The sequence below is a fragment of the Alosa sapidissima genome, chromosome 15 (assembly GCF_018492685.1).
Source record: "Alosa sapidissima isolate fAloSap1 chromosome 15, fAloSap1.pri, whole genome shotgun sequence".
In the NCBI taxonomy this organism is placed as follows: domain Eukaryota; kingdom Metazoa; phylum Chordata; class Actinopteri; order Clupeiformes; family Clupeidae; genus Alosa; species Alosa sapidissima.
The window spans coordinates 23,685,453-23,703,340 of record NC_055971.1 but is presented as its reverse complement, the minus strand read 5'-3'; the positions used below and the strand labels follow the sequence as shown (position 1 = coordinate 23,703,340).

The window sequence follows — 17,888 nt, the reverse complement described above, 5'->3', positions numbered from 1 at the left end:
TTTATAAAATAAAACATGGCAGACCTGATCAAGTGCATCACCAAGGGCTTAACCGAAGGAATGTTTTGCCCTTAGTGTCGACTAGGCTGCTTGACTCATTTTTTTATCCATCATAACATGAACTCGCCCCACATCCGTATTGATTCGACCAACACCGTCACTTATCCTTACTGTTTCATTCACTCACTGCACATTTCTATTGACAATTTGACGTTAATCTATATTTGGCTAATTGTTAACTCCGAGTTTTTATTCAGTTGCCGTTGTCATGGCTATGGTGTGTGAATAATAGTGAAAAGATTAGGCAGGCTTTTGTTTAGAGGATTGTTGTTGGAGCACCGGTGAAGCACGCTGAAGTGTTTGGAATGGTACAGCCCACATGCTTCGATCCCAGCACTTCTCCCAAGGCTGAAGTAAAAGAATCAAACCACAGCTCATTCTAGTTGGAGAGCAGTGCCTGTGCTATTGGGAATCATGGCGAGAAGATTGCGACTTCGCTGCCACAGGAGTAATAGCACACTTTGTGGACTACAATCAATTGTCTCGATTCTTTTTTACTGGATTGCAGGTAAGAGTTTTGCCTCTATAACGTCAGTCATAACGTTGCCGTTCTTTCATTTATTTACATATGTGGATTCCAGTATTTATCATGCCGAGTTCTTATGGCTAGCTATCCCAAGTTAGCTGTGATAAGTTCATGTTATAATGCAGAGTTAACGTTACAGAGGCATGGCTTCTAATAGGGAGCCTCTGCCACTAATAGAGCATGGGTGTCCTTAGTTATCGCTAACTTAAACTTAGCTAAGGTTTACCAGCAGCAGCACTGTCCCATCTGGGTAACGTTACGTTAGCTGAGTAAAATGTGAAACCGTTAGCTGTCCAATTTAATCGCAAATGAAACACGAACGTTAATTTACATTCAGTTGCTGATGTGACTTATACAGATGTTTGAGACATTGCATTGGTTTGGTTGTATGAGTTACATTCCCCCCCGAAACATTATCACTGAAACTTTAACTTACGCCACAACTAACAGGTAAGTGGCTACCACCTAGCCATGTTATGGGTAGGAAAGTAACGATATAATGCACTACGTTAGCGGACGTTAAATAGCAACTTGCTAACGTTAACCTTTGTATCATAACGTTGTGGAATTTATTAACGCTAACGTGATCTTCTTTTCGTAACGGGGCAGCCACCTGAAAACCTACTAAGGTCTAGAACTACTACACACACTTAACGTTATTTCACAAAGTGGGTTCTCTTTGTCTCTGAGAAGTGATCATTAGCCTACTATGAAACACTGACTGAACCGATTTGCTTAGTTCTTTGTAAGCCGTGATTTTGGTGCGAACTGCGAAGCCCCCTACCAGCTTCTAGGAGTTAACGGTACTTCGGTGTTATGTTACTGGCCCGCATTGGATTCAGGATCAGCACGGTCTCGTCATCGCAAGCTGTGCCTATATTAGCTTGAGAGGATGTGATTCAGCCAGCAGTGTTTGCAAATTCAACGTTAATCATTTGATTCATGGCGTATTATTTTTCACGAGATACTTGCCAAGTTGAATAATCATGTGAAACTCCTTTTATATTTAGATTGTGAAAGTCAAGATGTGTGGGGTCGAGGTAGAAAGAGAATGAGTTATTGGGGAATACTAGTGTGTGGTTCAGTGGTGCCCACGCTTAAAGTTGTTAAAGTTAAGTTAATGAATAGCCTATACCTTGACGAAAAGCTCTACACTGGTGTAACTTAAGCGTGGGGTAAATTAAGTTGTGAGATTGCACCCCGCCGACCAGAAGACTGTCCAGTTTGTCGCAGTGTGTTTTTAAGGCTTTTAAGTTTCAGCCAGGTAAATGTAACCGAACCTATGTTGCGCAGTGTATCCATAATTTGTTCCCATGATGATTTTTATTAATGTATCATAATTTACTTTGTCATTGCCGCTTTACCACGTTACCGCATAATCTCTGAATGCGGTTGAAACTTTGTAGCTGACGATTTGTATCAACGTCTTCACCTCCTCTTCATCCTCATTGGCAAGTAGTTCAGAAACATAATAGATCATAAAGTTCAGATATGTGCTGGATTTGAACTGAAGTCACCTGTGGTTCACCATAGCCAGCTGTGCTAAGCTCCAGAGCCGGTGATGTTCCACTACTGGCCAAGAGTTAGACCAAGGGTTTCTAGCGGGACTGTTCATCATTGTAACTGTACGCTGACAATCTCTACAGCCGTTAGGTCCTGACAACAACAGCTTGACAGTTAAGATGCGTTAAGATTGAGTAATAGATCCTCACATCTATTACTCAAAAGCTTCAGATTGAAATCAAAATGATGCAACATTACACCCGAAGAGGAAACCTACAGACCGGGTGGTAGAGGCCAACTTTGAAATGGAGAGGAGAGTTTGCAGAAATTGTGTGTGTTGTGTTGTGTGTGTGTGTGTGTGTGTGTGTGTGTGCGCGTGTGTGCGTGTGTGCTTGGGAGTGGGGAGGGGGGCAGTGGAAACATTTCAGGCAAAGAAAGGAGGGTACAGCAGCCTCTGAGGACTGGGTGTGTGTTGCAAGCGGGGGAGTAAATGAAGACATATTTCACCTAAACCGGGGGAGGGAGTGGAGAGCAGGCAGGGAGGGAGCACAAGAGGCGCTGCAGCCGGCCTACAATCTGGAGGTAGGCAGGTTGACCTGCCACGGGAACTGGTGCCAGAGCACCTTCACAGTGGAAGAACCGAGAACAGGGGCCTGCTGCCACAAACAGACTGGCTGCAGAGAGGTCCGTATGCCTGTGCAGCCAGCAAAACAATGCACATTTGTTTATATAGCACAATGCATATACACAGTGCACTAATGAACAAATACAAAATATAGGCCAAGTGATTTGAAAAAAGTAAAGTGCCTTATAGTCTAATGGTAAAAGATCAAGAACCTAGAACATAGCAAGCAGCGACTATGACAGGAGGATGTCCCTTGTAAATAATGACTGCCATAAAACCAGACTTGGACAAGAGAGAATAAGTGCCCTCAAAGCCAGCCTGACCTAGACTGACCTAGTAGAGACCACAAGTCGTACGCTAATGAGTTATTATAGGCTAATAAGCTGCTTTTTTGTCTGACCGGTTTGACAGACTTAAGGTCAGTTTGGGACACTTGAGAAAAGCAGTCTTTGTCTGGCAGGTCTATAAAAAAGCAGCCTTAGCGAAAGTGAAATGCACTTTGCTAATGTCATGAGGACAATAAAAACCTGGGTCATGATTTTTAGGTCATAAACATTTGTGTAAGTTTGCAATATGAAGTATTTTTACAGTAGGCTACAGCAAAGGATTTAGATTTTTTACAGTAGGATAAAGAAAAGGATTTAGCCACGCATAGTATTTGCGATTCAGTGTCTTTATTTCAGTGGTTTTTAAACCACAGACTTTTTTTAGTGGCGCTTGGAGCTGCGCGGTGCAGGCTGATAAGTTTGGATCGGGGTCTGTTTGATAGGCTACGGCCTGTGCCACTTCTGCTCCAGAGCCCCAAGCTGGTGGTTGGGGAGGGGATAAAAGGCGGGGTCGCAGGCCGCGAGGTCTGTAATTGAGTGGCGGCACAGTTTTTTTTCCGTGGCTTCGCTTTTCTGGAGGGGTGGTGGTGGCAGTGTGATTTCTACCATGTGAATAAATAAACGTGCAGCCATCGGCTCAATTACAGCCCTACGGTACAAATGAAAGTTACAAAAAAAGCCCTTGGAATCAGGAGGACGAGTGACTGCCACATAGTTGTACTTGGGCACTTGCCGATTATAGAAGTTTTAACGGCAGATTTGAGTGTTGAACATTTCTTTGTGACACTTTCCAAATCTGAACTCCCCACTAATCTTTCGATTTGAGATTCTCACCTGCAACGCCAGGTCAACTGATGCATCTGAATGCCTCTTCCGCTTAACCTTCCTCTCACTGAAGAGGCACTTGAAGCCACCTGCCTCAAGCTGTAGGTCTCTCATAGGAGACCCGTGGTTCCCCCCTGTGTGTGTCTCAGCGCCGTCCGTTCGTGGTGCACCCGTCTGCAGCTGCCGTCTCCATCTAATCGTTTCCCTCTTGATCTCTAATCCCCCCCCTCCCCTCCTTTTGCGGTAGCGGCTGGCAAGTGGAGGATAAAAAAAAAAAAACTCCCAATCTTGTTAAAAGGGACCCGTCGTCTGCAGAGGAGGATGTCCCATGACCAGATGAGGCAGTGCAGGGCCGGCTGCTTTGTTGTGGGGTACTGGTGTGTGTGCGCAGCCTACCTGGGCCAGCAGGCGCGACCACCTCAGAGCCACCCCATGCAACCCCGCCCTGACCCAGCCCCGCACGTCTGATACTGACGCATACTACAAAAACATTCACAAAAACCACCCCCCCTCCCCCCTTGTAGTTTGTAGGGTTTTAATCTACCATTCATTTTGGAGTAATAATGTTATTAATTCATAATAACAATATTATTATTAATTATAATAATATAATAACAATAATTCATTATTATTGATTAAGCATATGTCTAATCATTGCCTAATTATCGAGAGACTACGTCAACATTCCTCCTTGATTTGTTTGCCTTTGCTAACAAATCAACCTCTTCCACCACCCCCCTTCTCCTCCACCCAAACCAGCCCACTCAGACTTACAGACTGAGGCTACCCACTTGCACTGGCAACCATCACAGCTGAAGGTAGCCAGTAGGTAGCCAGGCTTCTCCCCATTAAACCCCCTCACAGGATGCACCCTGTTGGCCTGTGTGGAGGCGACCTCCGGTGCCCGGGTCTTGGAAGTCTCCAGAGGTCTCCCTGCCTGCGTGCCTGCACTGCAGTCACCACTGTCTAATGGAGATTAAACAAACACAACAGCAGTAGTGACACTAACGAGTGCAGAGAGAGGGAGAGAGAGAGAGAGGGAGAGAGACTCAAAGAGAGAAAGAGGGGGAGAAAGGGAGGGAGGTGAAGAAGTAGCAGACGTAGCAGCAGTAGCAGCAGCGTGACACAGCATCCTCCCCAAGCTCCTCACAGGACTCTTGGCTGGGCTCAATTTGCCTTTGCTGGTCTAAACACTGCTGAAAGCACGTAGCTTGCAGCCGGGGGGGAGAGGAGAGAGTGGGGGACGGGGAGAGAGAGAGAAAGAGAGAGAGTGTTTGAGAGAGAGAGAGAGAGAGAGAGAGAGCAGTTCTGGCTGTGCTCTGCAGTATTTGTTTATGGGGAGCCGTCCAGGACTGTGCCAGTGCTGGAGGTAGCCGAGTAGTCGACGGGGACCAATCGGGTCGGGCCAGGGTGAGCAGAGCTCCTTCCTGCAGATGGATGTTGCTCTCACACATGCACACTAATTAGGGGGTTTCCGTTCTCCATCGCCCTGTCATCGTGCTGGAGGAGTTTTCCTCCGTGTGCACATTTGGAATCAAGTAGATATAAAGAACGCAGTATTGGATTAAGCACCTCCTCATTGAGCTGTAGCGATGCATCATCTGCACTCTCCCCAGCTGGAAACACAATCTCTGTTTGCTGTGAACTTTTAGAGGTAATAGCATTGTAATAATGATGTGAAAGTTACAAATGAAGAGACAGTGTTTCTCGCAGTTGTTATTTCAATACCCATTATCTGGTGCAGACAATTAGATCTGAAGGCCAGGTAGAAATGTGATTTAGGCTATACGTTTGTAGAAACACCCTACTGAGGTTTAAGGTTAGCCTACAGTATGTACTACTGTATCAGTAGTTCAAGATGTGTAGCTGAGGTAAATGACCATTGTTTCCATCTTTGATAGATCAAAGTGACAATTTGTTGAAGCCAAAGCAAGACGGAATAAAGGCCAGGATTTTTATAGTACAACACAATACAACGAGTCAGCTTTTTTTTGTTGTTTTTTATGTGAGGTAAAATAAAGTTGTGTTTAATTAGACACAGCACTGGGCTCCACGTATACTTTCCTGGCTCTCCACCATCTTGACTGCATCTTCTTATGCACTGAACAGGTACAAAGGTTTAGCAAGAAAATTGTTTCCAGATAAGACAGAGCTTATGACCTAATGAACTAAACCTGTGGCCGTTTATGCTTAATGACTAGCTAGCCTCCGTGTTGGCCATCACAGTGTGGTCATATGCTCATTTTTCCATCCAGTGATCTCAGCATGCATTACCTGATGTGTGTGTGTGTCTGTGTGTATGTGTGTGTGTGTCTGTGTGTGTCTCTGTGTGTGTGATTGTGTGAGTTTGGGAAGATCGAAGTGTGTGTGTGTTGGGGGGTGGGGTGGGGTGGGGTGCAGCTCTCTCTCCAAGTGTTGTGTGTGGCAAAGGACAGGATGTGCCAAGTCAGCATAGCTCTTCCCCAGGAGAGGAGCTACCGGGGATTATGGGAAACAGGTGGGGCGCTCAATGTTGCATTTGGCTGTTTAGCCCTCTCTACCCCCCAACAACATCGCCCTTGCCTTTCCTCTCCATGGCCCTCTACAGCACACTTGTTTAGGCAAGACAAGCTCCTGCTACCTTTATGTGTACGTGTCTTATCAGTGGGTGTCTATTTGTGTACAGTGTGGCCCGAGTAAGTGTCAGAATGTGTGTTTGTGTGTGTGCGCATGTATCATGAGTGTGTGTATGAACAGGGAAGGAAGGGGATGGGTTTGCACATATGTCAGCAAAAGGTTATAGAGGTCACCGTTTAATGTCTTTCTGTTGATCTCAGCTTACGCCTGAGACATCCTGGCTCTTGCTCTGCTGTCAGCCCTCTGACAAAGATGCCAGCTTTATCCCTTTGCTCTTCCCTTATGTGACTAAGCATTTCTACATTGCTCTCTCTCTCTCTCTCTCTCTCGCTCTCTCTCTCTCTCTCTCTCTCTCTCTCGCTCTCTCTCTCTCTCTCTCTCTGTCTCTCTCTCTCTCTCTCTCTCTCTCTCTCTCTCTCTCTCTGTCTCTCTCTCTCTCTCTCTCTCTCTCTCTCTCTCTCTCTCTTTCTTTCCGTCCTTCCTTTCCCCCTCTTTTGCTCGCCACCTCTCTTTGATATTAGCTCATTAAAAACATTTCTCCATCACTTGATGAGAGTCTCGGGGCGTGAAATTACACCGGTGAAAGCAGGAGGTAGGCTCATTTAGATTCGCTCAGGGCCAAAAGTCTGTGCGAAGGCCTGAACTCTTGCCTTATCGCGTTCAGATTGGTCCATCCATTACTGTTTGGGACATAATGGTGAAAAATAATGTTATAATGGAAATCCGTAATGGATTGTCATTAAGATATGGTCATTTGGTCCAGGCCACTGGTAATAAGTATAGGGTGCTAAGCATGTTATGTTTGACTTTGGCCTCCTCAGCGACTGAGTCTGTGGGTCAGTGCTGAGAGGTTGATCTATAACAAGGTATTGAGGGGCATTACAGGACTAAAAGGACTACAGTGGGGGAATAAAAAATGATCCGCATTGAATCTGTACAAAATATCTTTTAAATCTGCAAAATTTACTATTTTTTTTTTAATGTAATGGGCTTTTAGCAGCAAAGACAGTATACTGTAGTAGCCTATAGATTCTGCCTTAATCCATAACCAAGATTTCAACAAGTTGTCCAGAAAAGCTTACTCTTGTCAGAAAAAGCTTAGGTTGCAGTTCACTCTAAGCAGAAACTTCCTGTAACATTTGGTTTTCTGTACCTCAGCATATAAGCTGGCCCTATTAGACTTACCAACACTAAATGACCCCTAAACATGAGTCACAGTATAATATCTGGAATGCTTTTAATGCTTCCAGTATCTCTAGATGATATTCAAGTGTACCAAAGGCAGGCCAGGTGCCGACACTGGTGAGAGACACATCATCCTTGTACAGCCAATCAGACTTAGCCTAGTTGTTTAACTCAATCCTCGTCTTTTGCCTTTTATGTCATCAAGTGCGTAGCTCTTGGGCTAGATGTATGCAGTTTGTTTAGGAAGTCTCTTACAAAATCCCCAAGCTAAACCCTCCCAACCCCGACCCCCACCCTGCCTAGGGGTACTTGAGTCCCTCTTGAAAAAAAACAGCGTCTCTGGAGAGACTGCTCTGCTCTGCACTGCATCCGTGCCCATGGACCCTGTCACCAGCCCCAAAGGGCAACAAAGAGCCCTCTTGTTTTAGCCCCGCTCGTCCTCTCTGTCTTTGTCGTTGTTAGTTGCCGTGGAAGTTTTTAACAAGGCCCTCCCATAACGAGAGAGCTGGGGTGGACATGGTGATGTGGGACCAGGGGAAGTGTGGAGTCAGAGGGCTAGTGTGTGTTTCCACGAGACCCAGGCCCAGCACAGGGGAGTCTCTGTTGAGCCCGAGGCGACCACCTCACCCCTCCCCCCCAACGCTCACTCGGACGAAGCCCAGGGTGAGTTCATTGTGGAAAAATGCGAGGGGTGATGGAGAGGTGACCTGTTTGAGCTCCCTGCAAGGTTGACACCGGTGACGTAGCACCAGTGTTATGTCATTGAGCATGTCATGTTGCGGTAGACAGGACAAGGGGACCTCGATGAACCCTGAAAGAGAGAGAGAGAGAGACATCTGAGCCAAATCAGTTGATTGACCGCAGAAGTACAGTACTCCCTAATCAAATCTGTATCTCTGCGCATTCTCTGTTTAGGGCTAGTCCTTGGGCTCTAACCACAACAATGCTCTTTCCACTCATCTCTTTGGCCTTGAGTTTTTGATTGCCTGAGGGGTTATTGCGTTAGACATATTGCTTGCTTGACTGTTGCACTGTGAGTGTGAGTGTGCTTTCCTGTGCAACAAACTGCAAAGGTCCTGTGGTCATCCCTGAAGCCCAGAGAGATGATGATGCTCTTTCCATACTTGAAACCCTGCACCCCAGACAGCTACGTGTCACGGATGATGTCAGGCACCCGGGACGGCCAAGCGGCTCGTCCCCCTGGAGTGGGAACAGTAGATTTGGCTTACCCAGAACGGCCCCTTCTGCCCATGCAGTTTGAGTATGAGCAAAACAGCAGCCACGGGTCCAAAGGGATCTCGCTCCTCCGACCACCATTTCCCCTGCCAACAGTTTTCCTTTTCCATCCCTCCTGACCTCAGTATCTGCACAATTCATCTCCCTGCCTTGTCAGCCAGCCCCTGAAGTGTTGCCTTGAGAAGTAGGCTAGTGGCTGCAGGTGTGCCTAGAATAACACGACCAAGACCAGCAGTCACCTCGGGCCCTTTCTTTGTTTTGGGTCATTTTAGCCCTTGGGCAGGACAGTATGGAGAGGACAGGAAATGAGTTGGACAGAGCGGGTTCGGGAAGTTATCTCAGGTCCGACTTGAAGGACCCTGTGAGCACTGAGCCCTTATGTGTCAGAGGACATTCCCTGGCTCTCCCTTGGCTCGTTTGGTTTTTGGTTTTTTAAGCCAGCCTGGTCTCACATGCTTGGTTGTGATTGGCTGTTTATTTTGGGTCGGCGAATGGACCACACAGTGCATAAGAAGTCTCTGATCCCTATCAGCCACACTGTACAGCTTCAAAAGAGCAGTAATGAGGTGGCCGGACCCACTGCGTCTCAACTTCCTGCCTCTTGAATGGGACCTTCACTTTGTTTTTGGCGACATGATGCTTTTCGCCTCGGCTCTGTGTGTTTCCCGCCAGCCGTGACACTGTTTTCATATAACAGCGCCCGCTAAGGGCTAATCGTCGGTGCTAACGAGCGGCTTAGAGACAGCCCGCAGCACTCCACCAACGGCCCATGGTGCCTTCGGTTTACGGCTGACTTGCGTCGCGAAAGGTGGAGGAGGAGTCAGGTTACAAGTCCCTCTCGTGACAAGCAGCCTTGCCTGCCGGTTAGTTTGGCAGGTCTACTCTGCTGGGTGTTTATTTTTTTCCCGCTGGTCCAGGATCGTGTGTTTAGACGGGCTCAAGGGAAGAGACCAAAGCAAACAGCCCATCACTATATATAGTGTGAGAAGAGAATGCCACTCTCCTAATTGCCCATTTCTCACTCGGCAACAGTCACATGAGTACTGCAGCAGGAGCAGAGAGCAATCAGGCTTTTCAGCAACGCAGATCCATACAGTACATCTGGTTTGGACTAAGCAATCAGGCTTTTCAGCAACGCAGATCCATACAGTACATCTGCTTTGGACTAAGCCCATTGTTCATATATGCAGTGCATATATCCCTAAGCATATGTTCTGAAAATATGCATGCATTAACACATTCGTACACATGTGCACCACGTGCAAACACACACACACACACATACATGAACATATTCAGGCACGCATGCACACATACACACACACATACAATCACACAGATTCACTCACACAAACACAAACACAGACAAACCCACACCCTTCTACAGAGGCGGGGCTGTGTGTCCAGACACAAACATTTGTCCAGTATGTGTCTATGCTGTGGGCCACTCTGGGGCCCTGACTGGAGTGGAGGAAGAGAGCTGGTGTGTGTGTGTGTGTGTGTTGTGTGTGTGTGTGTGTGAGGGTGGTGGTGGTGGTGGTGTGGGGTAAGAACAAAAGAGAAAGAAAACTCCAAGTGGGTGGCACTGTATATCACAACAGATTACGCCCCTAATCTGCCTGTTTAAAAGAAGGACCCGAGCGCGAGGGGCGTGGCGGGAAAGCAAACGCCCTCTAAACCACGAGAATGCTGGGAAGACAGCCATGGCGACCCAAAACTGCAGCGTTTGTTAAGCTCAGTAACACACACACACACACACTCACACACACAGGCATGGTCCAGAATGCTCTCCTTTGTTTTTTTCTCTTTCTGGTCTTTGTACTTTTGTTTGCCCCCTTCTCCGCTTGCCTTTGGTGTGTTTAGTGTTTCCCCACTGATGGTATTGATTGAAAGGAAAAGACCCCCTCAAAGAAATCTGTTGAAGATTCTTCCTCATGACTCATGAGGCATTCCCTCTATTTTTCTCTCTCTCGCTTTCTCTCTCTTTTTTTTTTAAAGGCAACTGAGTATCAGTTTACTTCCTGCCTGGCCTCAAAAACCGGCTCTGTCATTTTGCCATGTTTTGAAACAAATTATAGCATTTAGTTTTGAAACGTTGTGGAGGTTGCGATTGACCTAATTCAGTGCAACGAAGAGAAGGTGTGGTATATAGAAAGCTGGAGTGTTTGCTTGTTGGCGTTGTTAGCGAGCCATAGTGGCAGATTCCACACGTATCGGGCACATAGTTGTTAGGGCGCTTTGCAGTGGTGGGCGAGAGAGAGAGCATTTAAAGTTACAGCGCAACCACTCTGCAGTTCATTTATCCTGCTTACTCTGAAACCACCCAGGAAAGAAAGAAAGGGAGAGAGGGAGAGAGAGAGAGAGAGAGAGAGAATGCATATTTTCCACTCTGGCTACTTTCACTACTGCTCTTTATCCAGTTCATTCACCCTGCTTAACAGAGTGGTTGTGCACACACCCAGGAAAGAATGAAGGACAGAAAGAGAAGGAACGAAAGAATAAGAGAGGGAAAGGGAAAACTACTTATTCTCCAACCTGGCCACTTTCAATTCTGCTTTCTCACCACTCTCCCCAGTGCAAAGCCCTCCATTCTTTGGGTATTGCATGTGAAAGTTCTGCGGGCGGGTGTGTGATAAAAACTAATTGCACTATTTTAAGGTTTCAGTTCCCCTGATGACCCAAGCTGTTTTCAGCATGTGGGTTCACAGTAGCCCTGCTTGGACTTTGTGGTTCTTCTCCTGGTTTGGCCCAATGTAGCGTAAGAAGAAGCCTGTTTCGATGCCTCGTCATGTGTTTCTGCTCTCCCAAATGACATGATGTAATATAAGTCAGAATAAAAATATCAGTTAGTGCCAACAAGGTTAGATTTAGCTCTTGTATTGTCCAGATATAGGGGCCAGACCAACCCATAGCGCAAGGGGTTTGAGTTTGCTTCCTTGGTTACGACGTCAACATAGCGACTGTGCTAATATGTGTTCCAAAGCAGCCTGGAATGTCTCCTTTTTCCTACCAGAGAATGTCCGTGGTAGGGTGCCCTTTTTACGACAGCAAAACCCAGTTTAAAATGTTTGAACTCCCAACAGATTCTGGACAAAACAAAACACACAGAAGGGCCTAGCTTTCCTAAGTGTTTCTCTTGGGGTTTCAGAATAGAAAATGTACTGTACTGTCATCTCACGCAACTTCACACTGACCCAGATGCCCTCTAAAGATTCACACTTTTGCCAGATTCCCCCTGCGGCAACTCAAACCACCATCCTCTCACCCCCACCCCAACACCCACCACCCCCACCCCAACACCCACCACCCCCACCCCAACACCCACCACCCGCACCCCCCCAGGCCATCAGAAGACGACATCTGAGATTGAGGAGTCTCGCCCTTGCCCTCCAATGCCAAGATTCCAAAAGGCCATTTTCTAATTATAGCACTGCAAAAAACAGGACGGTCGGACATTGTGGACGTTCCTGAGAGTTACGTGTGTGTGTGTGTATGTCCAGATCCACCTCAGCACACACACACGCACATACACACTCACAGGGGTTGAGTATGAATGTTATCTGATGGGGTGTCTCATCTCATTACCACTGGCCTTTCAGCAGAAAATTGCTGTGTCGAGGAGGAGAAGAAAAGCTCGTATTGATTGGCCAAGTGCAGGCCTTAAGTAGCATACAAATTGATCACTTTCACCAAGTCATATTAGCGCACCCGTTGTCGCATAAAGAAACCAAGATCACTTGACAAAGAAAAAACCCTAATCAAGGAGATCTGCAGAAACAATCACACACACACACACACACACACACACACACACACACACATACACACACACACACACACACACACACACACACACATTGGCTGGCAGGAAATGCCTTCTCTTCAGCCTGGCACCTGAAAGGTGCTGACATATCCTCTGTCTCACCCAGTTGCAAGGTGATTTGGGCAAACAGAGAGTCCCATAAAAAAAAGTACGCTATAAAGCGTTCGGGGGGTGCAATTGTGCAGAGGAGCGGTTTATCGCGGTGGATGTTGCGCTCGTCCTAATGCATCGTAATGAGAGCGGCCCCGTCCCAGCCCAGGTTGTCGGATCAATAGCACAAATAAAAGTAGCAGTGGGAGGAAAGATAAAGCGGAGAGGAGGAGGAGGGGGTAAACAATAAACATCGAGCTGTGCCGTGAATGCAGCCTTGGCACCCCTTTCGCCCACCACAGATATGTGTGTTCTGTCTTCCCCAACCCCATGCCCCCCCGCCCCATGCCCTGTAACACCCCCCCCCCCCCCCCCACCTCCCCCAGGGTCTGATAAATATTTCAGACTAAGTGGGTATTCTGCGCGCAGCAGGAAGCGACGTCCCTGGAATATATGAAGGCCACGCTCATTAACCGCCTGCCAGCATGCCTGCCAGCCAGCTTGCCTCCTCCTTCCCAGATTGAGTCGTCATCTTGTTTGTTTCTCTCACTGTTTGATCTCTCTCTTTCTCCTCTCGCTCTCTTTCCATCTGTCTTTCCGTTCTCCTCTCTCTTTTCCGCTCCTCTCTTTCTCTCATCTATCTTTCCCTCTCTGTTTCTGTTTGTCTTTCTCACTCTTCCTAACTCTCACCACCACTCTCTCATTCGCTCTCTTACATCCTCCTCTCTTTCTCTATATCTGTTTCTCTCTATCTATTTCTCTCTCTCTCTCTCACACACACACACACACACAAACACAAACACACTCATACTATTTCCATCTCTCTCTCTCTGTCATTTCCCTTCTATTTCAGCCCTCCATCCTACGTATCTCATCTCTCTATCATCATTGTGCAACAGTTATCACCAAGGGTAATAAATCACTGGATCTGGAGTTCCTTCCACTGCGACAAGCAGACACAACAACAGCTTGCTTAAGACATCCAAAAGCCCAGGGAGCTCCTCTCAGCCTCTGTCTTTCTCTGCTTCATTTCTCTCTCCTTTTCTTCTTCTTCTTCTTCTTTTCCTTTGTCTTCTTCCTCTTCTCCTGTACCGGAGAGCAAACACTCCCATATCCTCTGGGGTCCTTGAAGCACGTAGGAAAGAATGCAGGGCTGAAATGAGCGAAAGTGCAGGCCGGACGATGAACGGACGCTGATGAAAAGTGTTGAGTGTCGTATAGCGTTTTCTTCTTCTCCAGCTTCCTGCTGGCAGGAGAGACAGAGGTCTCTATCACTTGTTGCACACACACACATACACACACACACACACACACACACACACTTGCACACACTTGCACACAGACATAGCATACAGAAACATTTTTGCACACATATGCACACACATGAGCCAGATCTCTATCATAATGAACTCACTTATTGTCCATTTCCACCTCCTTGGACCTGTCAGTACATTTGACAAGTTGACAGAGAAGGTCAGTGTAGTGTGTGTGTGTGTGTGTGTGTGTGTGTGTGTGTGTGGGTATGCCTGCATTGCATATTTGCATATGAAATGATTCTGTTTGCATAGTGTCTGTGTGCATTTGGGTATAAAATTGTGCATATGAATGTGGACATCTGTAAGTGTGAGTGCATGGTCTGAATATGTTGAAGTAGGTCTGTCTGCGCGTACGTGTTTGTGCATGTGTTTGTATTTCAGCAGAGTCTATTTGGGTCTGTGTTGTCTGAGAGGCCTTGTGAGCAGGAAGTCCAACCAAGCCAAGCCGTCTTTAGCTCAGACAGTTCTCTCACACTCCCTCCCTCTCTCTCTCTCTTTCTCTCTCTCTCTCTCTCTCTCTCTCTCTCTCTCTTTCTCTCTCTCTCACATACACACACACACACACACACACTCTCTCTGCCTGAGTCCCGTGAGGCCTGTCCTGGCGCCCCATTTCGAGGTGTGTTCCCAGACCCAGCCCTGCCCAGCCCGACCCACTCCGCTTCTGGGGCCCCCGTGCATGTGACGGGCCGACAGATCGGGCCTTTTGGGGCCCCTCAAGGAGAACCCTGCTGCCTCTGCTGCTGCTGCGCCCCAGCTCCCCTGCTCTCGGGAGTGCCGACCCGAGGAGGTCGGGGCGGGCCGGTTCTGAGAGAGAACCGCAAAAAAGCAGAGAGACTCCGTGGGAGAGAGAGAGAGGAACGAAAAAGGATCCAACAGAACCGACAGGCCTTCATCTCCAACCTTCAAGCTCCACGGAGCTGTAGCTTTACCCAAGAGACAGGAGCGCTCGGTTGTTTATCATACCCAAGACTGACGTTACAACGAAATAACAATGAAATATGAACAGCTCTCACATCACGGTTGGTGGGGGGGAAAAAAGTCTCTTAAAATAATGAGGCAGAAGAAACGGCCGTTCCGTGCCATTTCAAACAGTGGATGTTCATGGGAAAATACTGCCTGTCCTCTTGGCACTCGTCACGTAATGTATCATCAATGAAAAGAGAGAAGAGGAAGGTTCAAATGACGCACCCACCCCACCGTCTGGGAGAGGAGAGAGGGATAGAGGTAGAGAGATAAAAAGAGAGAGAGAGTGATAGAGACGGGGTTGGGGGAGAGGGCTCTTCGGTAAATTAGCTCTTGTCTGTCCTTCGGTTCCCACTGTCTCGATGGCCAGCGGACTGGGACTTATCAGCACATTGTTGACCATTTGTTTCAATGAGATGGAAAGGAAAGCAAAACACAGGGGCCTTCTCAGCTCCCTGAGCTGATGATGGGAACGCGAATGGAAAACGAGGAGAAGGGGGAGGGGCAGAGGGGAGTTAATTCACTTTACTTATCTGGTTATGCCATTACAAGTTAATGGCTTCAGAAATGTCATGCTTGTTTTGAGTGTCCTAGAGTGAGAGGATGAATCTATGCAGAGTTTCCAGCTGTGCGTTAGTCTACTCTGTCTTCTTCTTGGTCACTGAAGACCAAACAGCTCTGCTTAAACCCTCTCTATCCACTGAAATCCATTAGGCCTAAGCTCTCCTCCCTGTGCGAACGTGCCATAATGCCTAGGCAGAGGCGTTATGTTGTGTTTGCGTGCTCTGGGGTGATGCGGTTCTCAGAGGGTGTCATCTTATCACCGATGTGTCACTCAGGGAGTGGCCAACGCCTCGGGGTCAAACGGAATGATCCTCATGTTCACTTGACTCCTTCCTTGACCTCCCTTGACCCTCGGCTCCCCCGCCCAACACCTCCCCTGAGCACAGCAGGCCCCTAAATTAGCAGTTGTTCATTGACACGTCCAAGCAAATACACGCCACAGTGTTAGCGACTCGTGCCTTCTCTCTCTCTCTCCCTCTCTCACACACACACACACACACACACACACACACACACACACACACTCACACACACACACACACACACACACACAAACACACACATCCCTCTCCACCCCCACCTATAACCCCTCTAAAAAAATCTACTATCTTATTCCTTCCTGAGTGTCCTGTGTGTAAGGCCCCTTTGTATTTCTTTCCTCTGTTGGATTACTGCGCCACCCTTGATCCCAACATCCACACAACTGCACTTAGGCCTAAACTGCCCCAAACGAGGGGCGGTGGGTGTGAAGGGGAGGGGGGAGAAGAGAGAGAGAGAGAGAGAGATAGAGAGAAAACCTGAATCTTCCCACTTAAAACACCACAGTTCCTAAAGCCTTTCCTGTAGTGGCCTGCGTAAGCCTCTGTCGTGACACTGCAGCGCTAAGGTTCGCTCGCGGTCTTGGCTTGACCTTTTACACTCTGGTGAGTGGCCATCTGGTCCGCTGAGGAACGCGGATGCCCTGTGAGTCTCGAGGCTTAAGTGGCACTTCTGCCCGACGGAGGCTGCGTGGGAGCGCCCTTAATTGTCCTTTTTTTCACAAGAGTCCTTCGGGTTCACATTCCTTTGTGTGGTGGTGCGAGTCATGTAAATCCCAAATAACAAAAACACCACACCATGCCACGCCCCGGCGGTAAAAGTTTCATTCAGAGAAGTCGGCTGCTGACCAGCAACAGAGTCAGGGCAGAAGACTTGGCCACTGGATACAACTCAAGGTCCCTTGCGTCACGGCAAAGGCAGTGTGGTTATCAGTTGGTCTAGTAACCTCTCAGAAGGGAAGTGACCTTTCCGCATGGTCACTGTGCTAGGAGTATCAATGACAGTTTTCTGACTGAGCGATGATCATGATCAAATTTGACAGTTTGAAGAAAGCGGAGAAGGGTGGATGTTTGACTGTTTGAGTTAGTGTCTTGTTTTGTGGATTTTAGTGGGCTTTTGTTTTGTGTACAAGCACGCAATTGTTTAGTTTTGATGCTCATGTGTAGGCAACGTATTGTGAGCTCACAGGCCCTCCCTCGCTCGACCAGACCACTTTCCCGGTTCTTAGCAAGGTCGCGTTCCGAGCGCATTTAACATCGGTTTGAATAAACTCCATTAACCGCTCATACGCCCTTCAGCTCACAATTCCTGGAAGGAAGCTGTTCTGTTTGCCATTAACCTCTCCATAGTTGGCTTCATTTTCACACTCGGGGTGAGAGCTGAGGAAAAATATCGTGGTGTGATAAGTCATTGACTCGCCCGGGGCACTTATCGTTATGTAGACTGTTATCCGCGCAGCAGCCTGGAGCGGTTGTTTCCCACTATTGTGGACTGATTTTCAGGAGTCGAACAATTTGACAGGTTGACAGTAAATCACTCTCTTCTCGGACACAGTACTAATCCAACATCCGTGACCAGAGGTCATTGTGTGTGTGTACCATGTGTGCTTGCATACCGTGTGTGTGTGTGTGTGTGTCTGGGTGTGACTGTCTGTGTCTGATGCTATGGATTTACTCTATTCTTTGATGTTTTTTACCCCCTCCATTGTACTTCCTCACCGCGCTTCTCCTACCCCCCCCAGACCTCCATGTACCTCAGTGACCTTCGGTATTTGTAGTCGGCTGGACGTCCAGAATCCCAGCAGCAGAGCAGCAGTGGATTAAAGATGTATAAAAGTGTGTGTGTCTGTGTCTGTGTGTGTGTGTGTGTGTGTGTGTGTGTGTGTGTGTGTGTGTGTGTGTGTGTGTGT

At 47.6% G+C, this 17,888-nt stretch overlaps 1 protein-coding gene across 1 annotated transcript in view; it reads left to right on the top strand.

Annotated features, from left to right (window-relative positions):
* The first annotated feature begins 219 nt into the window (after positions 1-219).
* nectin3a (nectin cell adhesion molecule 3a) overlaps positions 220-17,888 on the top strand; it is a 72,647-nt gene continuing 54,978 nt past the window's right edge. The window contains exon 1 of the mRNA XM_042063088.1: positions 220-568. Within this exon, the coding sequence (XP_041919022.1) occupies positions 475-568 (94 nt within the window). The 5' untranslated portion in view covers positions 220-474. The remainder of the gene's footprint in view (positions 569-17,888) is intronic.